This window comes from Platichthys flesus, chromosome 24, assembly GCF_949316205.1.
Source record: "Platichthys flesus chromosome 24, fPlaFle2.1, whole genome shotgun sequence".
NCBI lineage: Eukaryota > Metazoa > Chordata > Actinopteri > Pleuronectiformes > Pleuronectidae > Platichthys > Platichthys flesus.
Window position 1 is genome coordinate 2,594,770 of NC_084968.1, and position 16,903 is coordinate 2,611,672.

Consider the following 16,903-nt stretch of genomic DNA (forward strand, 5'->3'; position numbering starts at 1 on the left):
GAAGTCGCAGGTGGCAGCCAGTTAAGAGTCCCGCTCTGCCAGGCGCTCATTACTCCGTCTGTACTCAACTCTGAGTTTGAGCAGAGTGCCCAGCCAGGAAACATTAACATGTTTTCAATGAGTGTGTAATGTCTCTTAAGGGTTATAATGGTACTTGTCTCTGAGGGGGTGTTTGACCTTTGAGGAAGCGATTTATGTCGCTTGACGCCCCGAGTCTTGTTTCAGAGGCTCAGAATAAGACTTTTGGGAAAACTGAACCCTTTGGACAAACCAAATCATTCTGAGACCTCATCTGATGCTCTATCTGTTTTCCTTTTCTGTTTTTTTGCAGACAGCCATTCCCGGCCGGCGACCGAGTGACATTTAACGGGAAGGAGTGCATCTGCCAAAAGTGTACCGAGCCTCTGCCTGCCAACAGCCCTGCACCCATACAGGCTGTCCACAGTCAGTACTCTGTTTATGTCCTTGTCTGTTCCCTGTTTAGTCTTTTTTTCAAACAGATACCACGCCAAGTAAACTTTCTATCCTTGCAACTTGTGTTTTTCAATGCCAGTATAGTAATTCTCTGTTCCATCCCATAAATTCACCCCTTTTCTTTGTCAGGATGCTACGACATGCAATGGTCTTTTGATTCTTGTACTAATTTATATCAAAGTACTGTTGAGGAAACTATTCTGTGAAAATCATCTTCAGCATCATTTCTTATCGCATCTCGTCTCCTTCATCTCTCTGTCCCGTGTGCAGATTGCTGCGGCTGTGGGAAGGAGTTTAAGAACGAACAGTCTCTCGTAGCTCTGGAAAAGCACTGGCACCTGGGCTGCTTCAAGTGTAAAGTCTGCAACAAGGTGCTCAACGCAGAGTACATCAGCAAGTAAGTCAGCTTCGCAAATGAGTCAAGTTTATTTCCACAGCACATTCCATACGACAAGCATAAGCTACTTTCAGACGCGCCCCTAAACTCTAGGGGATCGGTAAGTGTGAACGCAGACGCCCAAGTGAGAGTCTGCACAGTTTCTCCAGCCAGTCCCTCAGTAAAAAGTCTGGAGGATCCGATGTGAGAACTGAGTAGGGACTCCTCCCCGGGATTCATCGTGAGCGTGTAGGTGTGTTGGTGACATTTCTAACACGTGACAGACCCAAACAAATTAAAATAAAATAAATATCTCTGCAGAAAATTGCCTGATTGGTCTGAAAACATCGATAGACTCAATGTGCTTCTAGGTAGAAAGCAAAGATACAAAATAAATACATGAAATGGCCAATAGGAGGCAGAAATAAACAATATAAGAAACCGATGGACAAAATCTTGTTAACCAAAGATCTGGTCACCTTTTTTTCAGAATGCATTGTCATTTTTTATAATGCGTTTTAAACAGAGGCCTGAAATAGAAAATCATGGCACAAACCAGAAGTAGTAGCTTTATTCTGTATTTTGTGTAAAACGGCCCCGGTCTAGGTGCTTTCTATGATCTGTGTCTCACCCTTGGCTCATCCTTTCAGGGATGGCATCCCCTACTGTGAGATGGACTACCATGCCATGTTCGGCATCCAGTGCGAGAGCTGCAAGAATTACATCACCGGGAAAGTCCTGGAGGTAAGTGCACTGAAGAAATTGTACTTGCCTATAGCTGTTAGCATGATAGCATGGTGGGCCTCAAACACAACCAGGACGATCTCTGCAGATGGACGAGCAGATGAGGTGCGGAATAAGAGCGTAGTAAACATGTGAATGTATGGAGTATAGATGGAAATATTATATATTATATTATGGAAAGTGCAGGATCAAGCTATTTCTTTTACCAACAGATTCCAGTGTTGACTTCATTCGACCAAAGCTGTCTTTAGTTTGGAAAGTTTCCCATGAGTCTGACAGGCGAGAGAGCACAGGGCGGCTTCCTGTCCTGCATCAGTGCCTCTGCAGTGTGTAGGTCCACCATACAGAAACTAACATACAGGAATATAAAACCCTATCAATAATGCTGCTGCATCGAGTTGGCCCATTTCTTGGTAGATCTGTTCATCATGTCCTCAATCTTTATGAAAGTTGAATTCTGGATTACTGGAATAACCATCTAAACAATACCAACAAAAGCTGGACTCAACTTAAAGACGAGCTGAAAGTGGTCTTTTGAGGGTAATCAAAATATTAGAAAACCCAACACAAACCAGAAGCAGCAGAAACTAAATCCTAAAGAGTAGTCAGTCCGATATTACAGCAGGAAGGAGGCAGAGAGATTGACATCAGAGTGTCGGATGAGACTGAGTAAGGCAGGTGAAGCAGCCTGTTGTTCTGCAGGGATGGAAGGAGCTGACATGGGATATTCTCCTTGGGCGGAGCAAAGGATGAGAGGAGGAGGAGGAGGAGAGGAAGAAAGATTTTAGATGAAGGGGGGTAATTCTCGCCGTGACCTGGGAACAACGGGGCAGCCTTAAAGGGACAAACAACAATCTGTCTCTCTCTCTTCCTCTCTTTTCCTTCATCACAACGGACTCTCACATTCCCTCCTTTCATAAACACCTATCAGGTTCCAGTGTCTGGAGAGCTGCAGCAACACAAGAAATGGAATGAGAGAATGTTTCATTAGTGTGTGTGCGTGCGTCCGGCGTGCGTGCGTGCGTACGTGCGTGCGTGTGTGTGTGTGTGTGTGTGTGCGTATGTCTGAGAATGACATCATCCACATCTATAACCTATCGCATTAAATTTCTGTGCCTGAAAACAAAAAAATATCTAAAATAATGAAAAGATTGATTACACTATTCGGGTTATGAAGCCAGTGTGACAGTTTACACAATGTCAATCAAGCCAGTTACAACATGGAGGACAGAAGCTTTACAAGCTCAGCATCACCCCAAGGGAACAGGGGGGAGACTCTGAGGCTCTTTGGCATCTTGTGTTATCGGCGTTGCACACGGTTGTCTCAGCGTATGGGCTTTAGAGGACATTTTCAGCCGCTCTACCTGCGCCTCGGTGGACTTTGGAACATCGACTGAGAGACTGAGCGTTCAAAATGTCGTGACATTTGGATGGGTTCAGAGGGTCTCCTCTGCGGGGACATTTCGAGTCAATAGCTGGATCTGGCGGCAGAGGCTGGCGATTCGAAGCACTCTTTGATTGTTTCCGTCTGCGTCTCTGTTGCTCGGCTTCTCGTTGCTGGGGCCTTTGGTCTATGCTCTTCTAAGACATCAACCCTCAGTCAGATAGTGTGAGTCGATTTCAGGATGGTGCGGTGGTTCACAATGTTGTCTCACAGCTAGAAAGTTCCCAGTTCAAATCCCAGTATGGCTGGGGTCTTTGTTCTCCCTGTGGGTACTTTGGGCTCCGCCCACAGTCTGAAGACATGCAGATTTGGGTCAGGGGAGACTCTAAATTGAACACCCAATGAGATTGATTCCAGCTCCCCCCGAGACCCTCAAAAGATAAGCTGTATAGATAACGGTGAGAGGATTGGGATATGAAATGGTTTGAACCTGGTGGATGAAGTAAGGATGGATGAATCAGTAGCTGTGGCTGAGGTGGTAGAGGCTGGCAGTTCGATCCCAGTCTGCCCCATACTTCATGGCAAGATACCGAAGCACCAAATTGTCCCTTCTCATAGAAAAGTGATCTACATCCAACATATTAATGTTTGAATGACAATAATTTACGTCTTATCATCCATTGGAAAAGAAGATACATTTAAGTTGTTACCCTGCATAATGTAATCAATTACATTAAAATGTGAAAACTTTACCAAAATACTTGATATTTGTTGATGGAAAGGAGGAGAAGAGATATTAGTCTTTTCAACAACAAGCTAGTTGATGCATACTGATGCCCTGGGTGTGAGTGTGCATAAGAGCACAATGTGCTTTTCTGGTGGGATGCAGAGAGTACAGGAACAGACAGATTTAAAATTAGAAAATGAGGTTGATGACCGTGAAAAGAATCCCAGATTTCCTGTGTGTGTGTGTGTGTGTGTGTGTGTGTGTGTGCGTGTGTGTGCTCTCACCAAAATGTATTCCAATCTTCTAAATGGATCACCTCCCGTGCCTGACTGGTCCCTGCATTTGCGAGATGAGGGGATGGACAGAGCATTATATACGACGGCTGCTTCAAAACCCTCAAAAATCTACCGTTTCAACTATTAACCTTGAACCTGGCTGACCCAGCTTTACCCCCATTTCTTAGAAACAGCCATTCAGCAGCTTTATCCAATCCATCCTCAACCCCTTCCCTTCCTTGACTTATCAGTCCTGCAGGACATTGAATATGATAACTTTCCCCCTCGTGCAACCTGTCAAAGGAAGGATTTGATTGCAGGACTATCTCCTTTCCGGCAAGCTCATGCTTTCCATGTCGGAATTTCAATCCAGTTCCAACCTTTTTATCTCCTGGCCTCAGTGGTTCTAAGTAAACTTCCTCTTTTCTGTTCAGTCTCTGTCCATTTATCTGTTTCGGTTCAGTTTGAATATGAGCTGTTGGCATGGCTTCCACAACATGCTGCCAGTTTATCAAGCACCTGACCCTCTTTTTATCTCCCTATAATACCGGGATCTAGAGTCTAAATTCTGGTCGGTGCATGTCTCTGGTTGCCTTCTCTTTCCATCTGCTGTCCATTTGGTCCAGATAGGCATTAGGCAGGGTGTCATCCAAGAAACAGGGTGTCGACATCCTGTTTTCTGGTATCGTTCTGGGCTAAATGACGCAGCAAAGTGGAAGGCCCCGCGGAGGGATTGTGCGTATTCAGGCTGCGGTGGAAGCCAGATGTTGTGCCCTTGGGAGCTGGAGATCAGCAGACATCAGATGATTGTTCTGCAAAGAGAGAGAGATGGAATGATTTCATCCTAAAAAGCTCCCATCTTGAGTAGTTTAACATCGAGTCCATACATGTTTTAAAACAAAGAAAATCGGCCAACAGTGAGATAATTCCACTTATCTAATAGGGTTTGTGTTGTCACAACACAAAACGATACAGAATGAGGCGATAATGCTGAGAAAATCCCCACCGAATGTGTGCAGTGGTTTTCAGATTACCCAACAGACAGGAAGACTTGTGGAAATGGGGATGTTTATCAGGTTTTGGAGCAATACTTTCTTAATCTCTGTAAAATGATTCATGTGAATATGTATAATATGTAGGCGAGGGACAAGAATTTGGGGCCGGACGACTTCGGGTTACCGTTTGACCAATCACGTTTAAGCAGGCTTTGGTTGCCCGCAGTTCAAAAGTGTAGAGTATCACTGTGTTTTTGTGTAGAGTGAAAGAGTCTTGGCCCGGATATCTGCTGTCTGCACTGGAACCCTTATAATATTGGCTGCTGCCCCAGAGGGTCATTTGTCATCAGATGATAGCCAATGGGATCTGAGATTAATAGTTTGTTATTTTCAACCCCTGAACCCACTTGGAAAGTCTTGTCAGGAAAATAAATAACTCTCAGGCCACAACCACTTCTTCTCAAATGCCCTTGAGCAAAGCAAATGCTTCCAGTAGTCCAACATTTCAATCAACTCAACTCAATCAGAAATTGACTGTGTCGATCAAGAGGGTATAGGATCTGTCGCAGCCATTAAGTGGTCATCAAGACTTTAAAAGCTTGATATAAATACAGACCATTTACCATCTACCATCGTAGGCCCAGCGCAATTTAGGTCCTGGATTAGGTCTCAGTTACGAGGAACTAAGTGGACACCTCAAGATCTCCGTATCCCAGTGCCCTGGGGTTCAACAAGTCCAAAAGCAATCAACACCATAACCGTAATACAATATAACAGGCACATCTGTTCTTACTGTGACAAGCCCCGCCCCTCGCAGAGCCTCGTGGATTCCTCTCCAAGCTCCAGAGATAACACATGACCCCCATTAGCCTGTAAATGTCAAGCCAAGTGATGGCAACTCCATCGTGATCAATGGTTCAAAGACCGTAGACTTGCATTGTTTCAGTTTATTGTTAAAAGACGATTTCACAACTGATGCCAAATCATTGATGATTTGATAATCTTTTTTGTTTTTTTTAAGTCAAGTTGTTTTATTCTCATTGTAGTCATATTTGCCTCTCTGCACTGAGTGCAGCCGCACTGCTTCTTACTCGAAACAAGTGCTCCACCTTATGGCTAAACAATAAAACACAGTCTTTTCTTTGTCATCCTTTGTAGCTGTTGGCATAGAATCTGAATTAGTGTCAGCCTATCAATGCTTCATCAGCTATTTCAAAGAGCTAAATATATCATTTAAAGTGATTTGGAGATAACATGCTGATATTTCCTTATGCTAACACTAATGTCTGGTTAATTTTATGATTTAGACGATAGATGTTAGGGTTGCAAGCTAGATAACAGAATATTTTCATACCATTATAAATTCGGACTGATGTGTTTTATCTCAGTTATCCACTGGACTGTAATCTAATGTGTGTTGTATCAATGCTTTCATTATTACCTCTGTACACAAGCCAAATCATATCATCATACTACATTATGCCTTATTTTCTGCTAAGGTAATAGATGGGCAAATACTGTGTATCCATCCTGCATGTACGCATGGCCATATCTGCTCAAAGGAAAAACTAGGGATATTCAGAATGATATATAATGTATTAAAATCTGATAAATCAAAAGACAATGCCAAATCTAAATCTATTTGTAAGTAAAGATTAACAGTTAAATTATCAATATAAAAAAATATAGCAGTCTATGTCATAATTATGAAATTGACTAGACCAGATATTTAGATAAATTAAAATTCAATTAGGAGAGTGTTACAATAATATCATTTCAAATTGCATTATTTAGATACCTCTCTTGGGAGACACTTAATATCTTCAGTAGCCCTTTGATACTTCCTGCACTGTTCTAACCACGTCTGATTTCTTGCTGGACAGGCTGGAGAGAAGCATTACCACCCCTCGTGTGCTCGCTGTGCCCGCTGCGAGCAGATGTTTGCAGAGGGAGAAGAAATGTATCTGCAAGGTAAACAGTGTCAGATTCAAGGTTCTTGACTGTAGCTCTAAACGTTCTGAGTAGGTGGTGTAACTGCTTCAGCCCAACCACAAAGCAATCTGCCCTAAAACACACGAGCGACTATTCTTAGACTATAGGAAGCTCCGGAGCTAATGGCGGAGTGATGACAGACTTTCTTGGTTCACTTTATCTTTCCTCGCTTATTCCAGTCTCTCTTAATCCCCGGCACCTGTCTGCGGTCTCTGTTTCCTCTCACTCACCATCAGCCGAATGTCAGCATTAACCCACTGTGATACGGGTCTTCTTGATCCTAATGAACTGGGTTAGCAGCTTAGTGAATGAATCACACCAGTACAGTCACAGAGATGCCAGTAGCTGCGGCTGTGATCCTGACACAAAGTAGCAGCTGGTGCAGTTGACTTTCGTCAACTCTTATGGCTCTACTATGATTTATGACTTTATAATATATTCATTTAGTTGTACAAATAACTTGTCTCACTAACTTCCTTTAAAGTTTAATCAAAGGTTTCCATATAATAAATGATCAGTAGCATCATTTGTACAAGACAGAGTCACAGCCATGCACTCTGAAACCAATGGAAAGGCCATTACTTACACATCATCCAACCACCATGGCCGTCGTCCCTCAATTAGACACTCCAACCACCATGGCCGTCGTCCCTCAAGTAGACACTCCTACAATATGAAGGGACAAGTGAAATGCTGCTGATGTTCTTTGACGGTTTGTGTCTTTGTCTCTGTGTCCTCAGGATCGGCTATCTGGCATCCCCCATGCAGACAAGCAGCCAAGCTGGAGGAGAAGGGCAAGGTGGGTGGGGGACACTACATAGCCACATTGGTACCCTTGTCCAAACTGACAAGATGCTTGTCTCCTATCTGTGAGCCAAAAATAGATCCACACGAGACAACAGAGCCCAGATTCTTAAAATGTTTAACTTAGGGGTTGCACGGGACGATTTGAGGGGTTAGGGATTGTTTTCTTTTAACTCCCCTGATAAACCATGAAACCAATGATATTTTTAATATTTTATACTTTATGTATCTGCTGCGCTAGACATATTTGGCGTTTTTTGCCCAGTAAAGAGCAAAAGATGAATGTCTGCTTAAGTTTGAAGGCTGTTACATCTTCTATAGTAGGCCCTTTACACCTTTAACAGACTATTTAGAAAGAAAAAACTGGAAAAACGTTGCATATCAACCTCAACTATAAAAAATGGTTATTTTATTATTATTATTATTTATTGTACATTCTGAATGGATGTATAGATAATTTTGTAGTTTTTCCAGTGTGAACACAGACTCAAAAGCCTGTCTGACAGTGGGATACTGTAAGAAGGGTTCAAGCAATATTGATAAACTTGTATTGATGAATCAGGTGGTAGGCATTGCCAGTGGAATATTCAGTCTGCTTCAGCAAAGCAGTAAAATAGTCTCATCTCATTGTAAATTTCAGACAGTTGGCCGTGTAGCTACCTGAAGTTTTTTGAAGTTCGAGGTACACAGGCTGCTCTAAATTCCCATCACAAAAACCCACTTTAACTCAACCAGAAATACCTTGAGGCTTATCAGGTGCGACACGGAGGCTGCGACCCTTCACAACAAACAGGAGGAGGATTTGACTCAGTTCGGGACAAACTGACATTATTTTTTTCGATATTACATCATCAGCCTTGCATCGAGTATCTGCCCTTCCCCCATCTCCCATCCTCATTCCTTATCATAACCCTTCTCCTTCCCAGAAGCAGGTGCGGATACAGCTCAATGACATCCCTGAGCAGCAGGTCGGTGCTCCTGTGCGTCCCTGCTACCCCCCCCCCCCCCCCCCCCCCACACACACACACACCTCCACTCAGTTCCCTCCTTTCCCCAACCACAAAACATCTGCTGCATGGGTTGATATTAACTGTTGACACAGAGTGCTACATTCATACACACTCATGGTCCATGAATTCTAAAGATACCACATGTTGCAGTCCTCTTCTCGGGTGAGGCGGAGCAGACGGACGTGATTGGTCGGCGACTGATGATGCTTTATGCGGGTGCGCATGTACAGGGAAGGTTTGATGAATGATCAGTGATGACTGATGTGACAATATACCTACATCTTCAGGATACACCATCTGTGTCTATAGAGGGTAAAAAACAACTTGAACAGAGAGAGGTGACATATCTGACTTGTGGAAGGAGGACCTCTCTTATTTTAGAGTTAGAGTTTGTGTTTCCTGATAGCATATGGTTTCCATCTCAGTCTACTATTTTGCAGATTTCTAACATGTACAGTTATTACCAGGGGAAACATTTTTATACATGGATTGTGACAGAGGCTCAATTGAGCTGCTGAATAAGAGACCGTTGGAGATGAGTTTTATTTTGTTGTTTGGTTTAATCAAGCTACTTTACGGAAATTACTGAATACAAACATATAGGGCTGGAAAAGAGCAGAAAGATGTAGGTCTCCTTCAAGGATGAAACATTTATCCTTAACTGTATTTTATTTTTCAGATTTGTATTTGTTTTCAGGGGGAAAGTTCACCTGCTCTCTTCAACTTGTGCGCTTTGACAATAACGCCCCCAGCCAACACAGTTTCACTAATAGATCTACAGTAAGAGTCTGTGTTCTTAAGAGAGAGAGAGATTTAGGTGTTAATCTACCTTTTTCTCGCCAGTTGAGAGCACACAAAGTAGGTTTGAACCTTTTGAGGCCGTTGATGTTCCTTGTTATTCAGGCCCATCTGCACATTAATATGTGTGACCTCCTATGTGAACGTACAGAACAGCGCACTGGGCTGAGGTTATTTGGATACTTATTTCTCTGAGTTTTTAAAAGGCTTTTAATTTTCAAAGACTACATCCTGAGTCTGGTTTCCAGGTAGTAGCACGTTGACAGAATCCTGAAGCCTAACATTTTACATGAAGTTGCATGGATTTGTCAAAAAATCCTAATTTATCATATGAAAAATTAAAAACAAACGCACATTTACAAACAGCAGTGCTCATCACAAGCCCTTTGAGAATGTGTTTATTATTTGTAGTTTGAGTGTTGGTGAGATGAAACAATTTCATAACAGGTTTCAGTTCACAATCCAAACTAAATGTCTGTTCACACAAAGCATGAGCTTGAGTGGATGAGCAATAAATAAACACAATGTTATCTCTGTCGTCTCCATCAACCTGTGATTAAAAAGCAGTCGTGTGTGTTACAGGTGACCCGGACTTCATCTGAGAGCATCACCTCAGTCCCAGCATCCAGCGCCTCGGGCTCGCCCAGCAGAGTCATATATGTAAGACTTCACCAGGAGGGGGCAGCAGCTGCATATAAATGCTCTGATAGACCAGTGAGTGGTTATACTTAAGTGTTTTTTTCTTTCTGCCACCAGGCTAAACTAGGAGAGGAGACGCTCGACTACAAGGACCTGGCGGCTCTTCCAAAGACCAAGGCCATTTATAACATAGACAGGCCTGACATGCTGTCCTACTCTCCATATGTCAGCTACCCATCTGAGGAGAGGCACTACGGAGAGGTAGACCAGCTTCTCACCCTTCTCTGCGTTGATTTTCTTATCACTTCTCTCTCTATTCTAGCAATGACTAGAATGGCACCCAGTAGAGTGCATAACTCTGCCAACCTCCAACAGTTCCCTTGAACTAATCAAGCTACAAATCAGCTAAATATGATTATTCCAATTAGTAGCACTACATAAATATGATTCTTTTTTTATTCCATGAATCATTTCCTGGAAAATCAATTAAAATGTCCCAAAACACCTTAACCCAGTAAATTCAAAAAAGTGATAGAAAATTCCTGGATCTGCCTCGGGATCTGTATCAGCACCAACAGTTTATGGGTTCTTCCCTGACTCCCACCACAGCCTTTCACAAAGCTTCATGGTTGATCAATTTAGTAGTTTTTGTCTAAACTTTATTACAATTAAACCAACCAACAACGCAAATGGACATGGGTAGGGATAGCAGTACACAGTACAATTAGCCATCAGTGATATAAGCTGCGGTTACTCTTTAAATAATGTTTTTAAATATCAGACCTTGCAATGAAGTCCAAATACATTATGGTAGTATATTTACTTCAGTTAAAAATACTACTCCACTCTCGTCTTTCCTTGAAGAAGACACTCCCTATTGTTATTATTATTATATTATTTTAACTTCAGTATCAACTGCTGTTGGTGAATTGGAAATTCACCAACAGCAGTTGCATTCATTGAATGCAGAATGACAAGTTTATCAGTTAGCTTCAGCTAAGACACTGAGAAGTTAAAGACCCTTTACTGACTAAAGACGTGGCTGTTCTCATAACAGTGATTCTTATCAATTGTGTTGTCCATAATAATGTTGTTGAAATTTAATGTGTATTACTAAATGATTTGTTCACCAGTTATACATTTACATCAATCTCGAATTTAGAGTTTCCTTTCGAGAGTTTTTTTTTTTTTAATGAGGTAAATAAATGAGGTAAATAAAACCTGGAATCATAAACACAGCAGTCCCAGTTTGCTGTAGTTTTGCGTAAATTTCCTTTTCCTGCCTCTTTTTCACTCAACTATCCCTCCATCGTCCTCCCTCACTCATTCATCATCGCCATGCTCCATTCTTTGTCACCTCACACAACCACTCCTGTGCACTGCAGTCACAGCCCTAAGCATGTAAAGCCAACAGTGGATGCTGGAACCACTTCCTTTCATTTCATCCATCCATCAGGAATTTCTTCACACTGGCATTGAATGATCTCTTTCATTGGTTGGATGGCTAACTCATATAACCTCACATATGAGTTCTTCCTAATCATTGGCTCTCTCCCCCTCTTCATTTGCAGTCCCCCCAGCTCCTTTCTCCTACTCCTACTGAGGTAATATAATGTATCCCTGTGCATGACACAACCTTGAATCAGTGTGACGTATGTGTGTTTGTGTGTACAGTGGAGTTGTATTACTATACTTGGGAAGTAAACCAGTGTAAACACAATAGAGGGCAGAATGAATGAAGGGAAACAAAACAGTGTGAAAGTCAGTTGTAAACAGACTTCAGCAATTAACTCGAACCCACTGTTTGGTAAAATGAGGACTAATGGTTAAAACAAGTAAGGCAAAATTCAGTTTACAATCGAAAGGAATAATTTTTTAGGCAAATTTACAATATGCTAGAAATGTCATTTTAAACAAATACACCAAGAAATAATTGTTGGTCTTTTGTAATTCATCCCAAGTAAAGAAATAATATTATGTTATTAATTTGCATCGTTTTCACAACAAAGACGTTGAACAAAGGAAAAAAATTAAAGTATAAAATGAAGAAGTGACTTCAGTGGACAGTTTGCTCAGCTGGCTGTTATGTTATTTATGTCACTGAAACTTATCTCCAATAGGAACATTCACATCTTATTTGTAGCTTTGCAGATGCTTTTAAATCAATTTATCTCCGAAAACATTTTTAAATCTGTCTAATCTTATCTGCCCTTGAACTTAACAATAACAATGTTCCCATTGCCATCTGTGTTACCAGAAGGTTACCCTGTTGACCAGGCTTCCATGATCTTTTGTGTGCTTTGTTAAATATGATGGATCCATTTCATTAAGAATTTACCAGTGATGCAGTCTTGCAACTATTTCCTGCCTGCTGGTGGGAGGAGTGAGTGTTTCTCAGTAGAATTCACTAACTTATTACTGTTTGCGTGCATGTAGGGTGATGGGGAGAAGTCCCCCCGTCAGAGGAGGCCCTCCAGCCCCAGCTCCACCAGCTCCCTGGGAGGCTACGGACGCTACACCCCATCCCGTTCCCCCCAAAATTACAGCAGACCAGGTATCAACCCCATACATGTGTATAACATACCCCATAACCGATATTATGCTGTTGACTTATGAAAACATCCAAATTAATGTATACATTTCATTACTTTTATCTTAGGATACTTACTAGATTGATCATTACCAAAACCAGAAAGTAAAGGACGTGCTCCATTCTGGGTTGAATAAATTTGGCAACCCCTTATATTTTATCATCTCAAAGTTTTGTCTTTGTATTTCCTGATTTAAAAAAGTCACCTTGCAGATGTTTGTTATACAGACAAGACCAGACGTATTTGGACTGTTTCACATTTTTGGTTTTTCAGTGACTGAGCTTGAGCACATCCAAAAAATGCCCTGAAGTTTTAGCGTCACTTTTAAAATATAAATCAACTAGAACAGCATTTCTGTCTTAAATACAAGTTTTTGTTTTTTAAATGACTATTGTGGAAATGTGCACTTTCACAAAATGATCTTGTAAACAACATGTTTCCTGTAATCTGATTGGACACTCAGGGCCAGAGTTATACCTTGCCGGTAAATACAGCAACCAGGCCCGTGACTCCAGTTCTCTTCCTTTGCCCCAAAACCTCATGGGTGGCATGAAGTACCCTTCCACTTTGGCCAGGGACTCATCCCCCCTCCCTGTGCACTATTCTGGTGGGGCGGAAGGGAGTGGAGGTGGTGGGGGTGGCCAGTACTCACCCACACAAGCAGGTGGCAGTGCAGGCTTGTCTTTACACCTAAACCCAACCACCCTGGCCATGCTACAGCAGCACAACTTCATCCCGTTCTTCAGAGGTATAAAAGTACACAGAGACCAATACCTGGTCCAATACAGACAATGGTTGTTAAAATCCTTGCTGCTGCTTGACAGAAATTAAAACTTTTAATCTTTGAAGTAGTAAAAAGGCTAATAATTGAAAGGGGATTTAAAGTGCTCCAAAAGCGAAGATTCCCAGGTTGAATGATTGTCACAGCCCTTATATTAAGGAACAGCAGCAAGGTCTTTTCTGTATTTGACTGAGATCAGAGGTCCTTCAGAATGGAGTGCTGTGATTCAACCAATGAATTGAGTTGAGTTGGCATGTTATCTAAACTCTCACTCTGGGTCTCTAGGTCTCTTGGTTCACCTAAGACTAGTTAGTCATGATGGGAAAGAGAATATCTGACCCGGTGTGTGCTGCATTTGGTTCTGTTATTTTCTTTTAACTGAAGCCGTGAACCTGCTAAAACGAGTCACGATACCACACATCACTGAAATCAACATCACAAACCAGTGCTGTGAACATCCCCCTTGCACGCTGATACCCCTGCGTATACCAACCTCCTCCCTTTGCTTTATCTTCTCCCCATACCCTGATCTCGCTCATCCCCAGGGTTCAAACAGGACCCCGTGCCTGACCCTAAACCTAGGACAGCCCTGCATCTCAGTTTACCTCCTCCCAACGGTAAAAACACCAGTAGTCTTTCTCTTCTTTGTGTCTCCCCTGCCCTGGTAGAATGGTTGGCAGGTTTTGTGATGTTGTCCGGTATCGTGGTGTGTTCAGGTCTCATGGAGTGCATCAAGGTACATTCGTAGGCCCACACAGTTTTATCATTCTGCTTGCCCTGTTCACCTGTGTCTGTGGACGTGGTTGTTGTCATGCATGGTTAACTTGATGTAGACCCGAGTGCCACCCTGATGCATTTGGCATTATCGCTTGGATGAATATTAAGGGTGATTTTTGTCGTTGTGTATCTGTTTTCATATTGTTGTCCCGATTGTGTGCCTGATCTATCGTTTTGCTTTTCATGAATGGTCCCTCGTTCATTGTCACGTGTCAGACATTATCCCTTTGATGTTACTTGCTTTTGTCCCATATCTGAACTCTGAAGAAAGTGCTGTTGTATTGTGTTTTAAGGATTGATACAAGGCACATTGAGGTTTGCAGGTAGGGTCACAAGTATCCAAACCAAAGCATCGTGCCACAAAAACATTTTAACTGCAAGTCAAGGACATAAGTTGCAGGGTAGGTCAGCAAGGCTACAGTTTGGTACGATTTGGGATTAATCTTCATAACTCCAGCTATCATTTCAGAAAAGCTGAGACATCACCAGAACACAATGTGAACACAAGGTTGATCATAGAAAAAGTGGAGGAAGCCTGATTTCTGTTTCAGCACTGACCTAATAACACTGGTGTGGTGCTCACCGCTTTCCTCTGCATTGAGGGATTATTATATATATGGTATCATTATGGGTTTGCTTTTATTGTTTGTTTGTGGTAGCTACTAAATTCATGGTGTTCAGGCTTCTCATCGGTTTAGAAAAGTTGTGTTGGATTGTGTTTTCAAGAGCAGATCGATTTTAGCGTAGAGTATAAAGACACGAGCAAACAAAGGTTTATACGTTTTTTTTCCAGATATTAAATTGTTTCCACAGCACCATTAAGTCCTCATTTTCACTTATAGGGAACGTTTCCTGAAAACGTTTTTACACAGAATCCTTTGGATCACATTCTGACATAGCGTGCACGGACTTTGAAATAGCCTGATTAAAAGGAGGAGGTCGAGAGCTTCCACTGAAACACAGAAAATCACAAACACGCGGTCCAGGGGTTTCTGCGGTTTTTCCATGACAGGGTGGAGAGGCTGGGAGGGGAGCGCTCCGACGGGGAAGATGAAAGAGAGGAGGGGGAACGGAGGAATGAAAGAGCTGAGCTGTAATTTGGGGTCCGGTTGCCAGTTGCAGTGGCATGCAACACAGCGCTCCGTTGGCCTCGATCAGCTCCTAGCGGTTCTTTACATGCCTTGAAAGAGGGCCATTTGTTTTCATGCAACAGGCTCGGGTTTTAATGTGCAGGCTGCCTCATAGCAGTCACTGTGGGAGAAAGACTTTAGCAACATGACGGAGATTGAAGCAGAGCAGAGGGAACGACCTTGCAAGGATGAATAATGCATGATTTTGTTTTGATCACTTAATGACCCCGAAACCATTGTTGATATCTTGTTACTGTGGAACTGGTTTCTGATTAATGACTGGAGTCTTTTTGTCAAATGTATAATCTGTTCAGATAAATCTGCATCTCCTTCCAAACTCCCTTAACTCCAGATGTTTGTACACAGGATCTGCCCCACAATCAGACCTGCACTAATAGTACTCCAGCGTGTGTATGTGTTTGTGTTTACAGGCATGTGTGTCATTGTGTGTATTTGAAGGAGATCACTCGGACAAGCTCGAACAGCGCTGCCATGTGTGTCAGTGATCTCATCCACTTGCATCCAGATCTCTGTCTGTGGTTCCTCTCTGCCTGAGGGCAGAAGAGTGTGTGTTCAATATGCTAAAACTGTCCCTGACACACACACACAAAAAAAACTCTCTCCCTCTGTTTCCTCCCAAAAGCTCTGGATGCACAGTGTTTATGGTTTTGGCCTCAAAGGTGCCAGTGACTACATCACCCAGCCTGCTTATGACAACACATTGGGGTTGTCCCTGGTTGTGATCTCAGATACACAACACGCACACAATCGTCATTCAGTGTGTTACAAAAAATATATAATATACCCACCGGTTAGGAAAAATGCATTATGTGTCGCTGTCAGTGCAGTCCTTACTTGGAAACTACAAATTAACTTAGACTTAACCAACTCACACTGTCGATTTTCTATTGATAACTGTTAAGTGATGAACAAAAAGTCACTCAGATCTTCCCTTCAGGTCTCATTCAAGTTGCGTCATTGCTCTGGTGCTAACGCTAATAGGTTTAGTGCAATCAGACCTCGCATTTCTCTTCACAGTGAAGTAGGAAGTAGCTGCTGAGAGAGCATTTTAATGAGCTCAACAGCCAGGTTCCAGAAGTAAAAGTCCTATTTTTCATCTGAATAGAAATTTTGATTATGAACCAAACTATCAAAGATAGATTTATCACAAGCAGGATTGTTGAACAATGTTATGTGCTCCTGCATAAGCCACAAGCCCGTAGGAAATCAACCTTGTACCTTCTACTGCAGCTGTTCCCAGGTGTTAAGAGCTCGGTTTCAAGAAGTGGTAGTGACAGGATTAAATCAGATAGATGAAGACAAACCTTTGAATAACTTTTGTTGCCGTTGTTGGAAAAAGTTATTGTTGAAGTGGCATGTGGTCCCATTGGAGGAAAAGTTAACCT

The 16,903-nt window shown here is 42.3% G+C and overlaps 1 protein-coding gene across 12 annotated transcripts in view; it reads left to right on the forward strand.

Annotated features, from left to right (window-relative positions):
* ablim2 (actin binding LIM protein family, member 2) overlaps window positions 1-16,903 on the forward strand; it is a 77,106-nt gene that overhangs the window by 42,695 nt on the left and 17,508 nt on the right. For 3 of the 12 annotated variants that reach the window (XM_062383942.1, XM_062383941.1, XM_062383948.1), the window contains exons 4-14: window positions 332-444; window positions 745-871; window positions 1,501-1,594; window positions 6,859-6,946; window positions 7,708-7,766; window positions 8,698-8,739; window positions 10,162-10,239; window positions 10,336-10,479; window positions 11,790-11,822; window positions 12,655-12,772; window positions 13,273-13,557. In XM_062383942.1, coding sequence (XP_062239926.1) covers window positions 332-444; window positions 745-871; window positions 1,501-1,594; window positions 6,859-6,946; window positions 7,708-7,766; window positions 8,698-8,739; window positions 10,162-10,239; window positions 10,336-10,479; window positions 11,790-11,822; window positions 12,655-12,772; window positions 13,273-13,557 — 1,181 coding nt within the window. The remainder of the gene's footprint in view (window positions 1-331; window positions 445-744; window positions 872-1,500; window positions 1,595-6,858; window positions 6,947-7,707; window positions 7,767-8,697; window positions 8,740-10,161; window positions 10,240-10,335; window positions 10,480-11,789; window positions 11,823-12,654; window positions 12,773-13,272; window positions 13,558-16,903) is intronic. The other 9 variants (XM_062383950.1, XM_062383953.1, XM_062383943.1 and 6 more) reach the window with 8 other exon arrangements.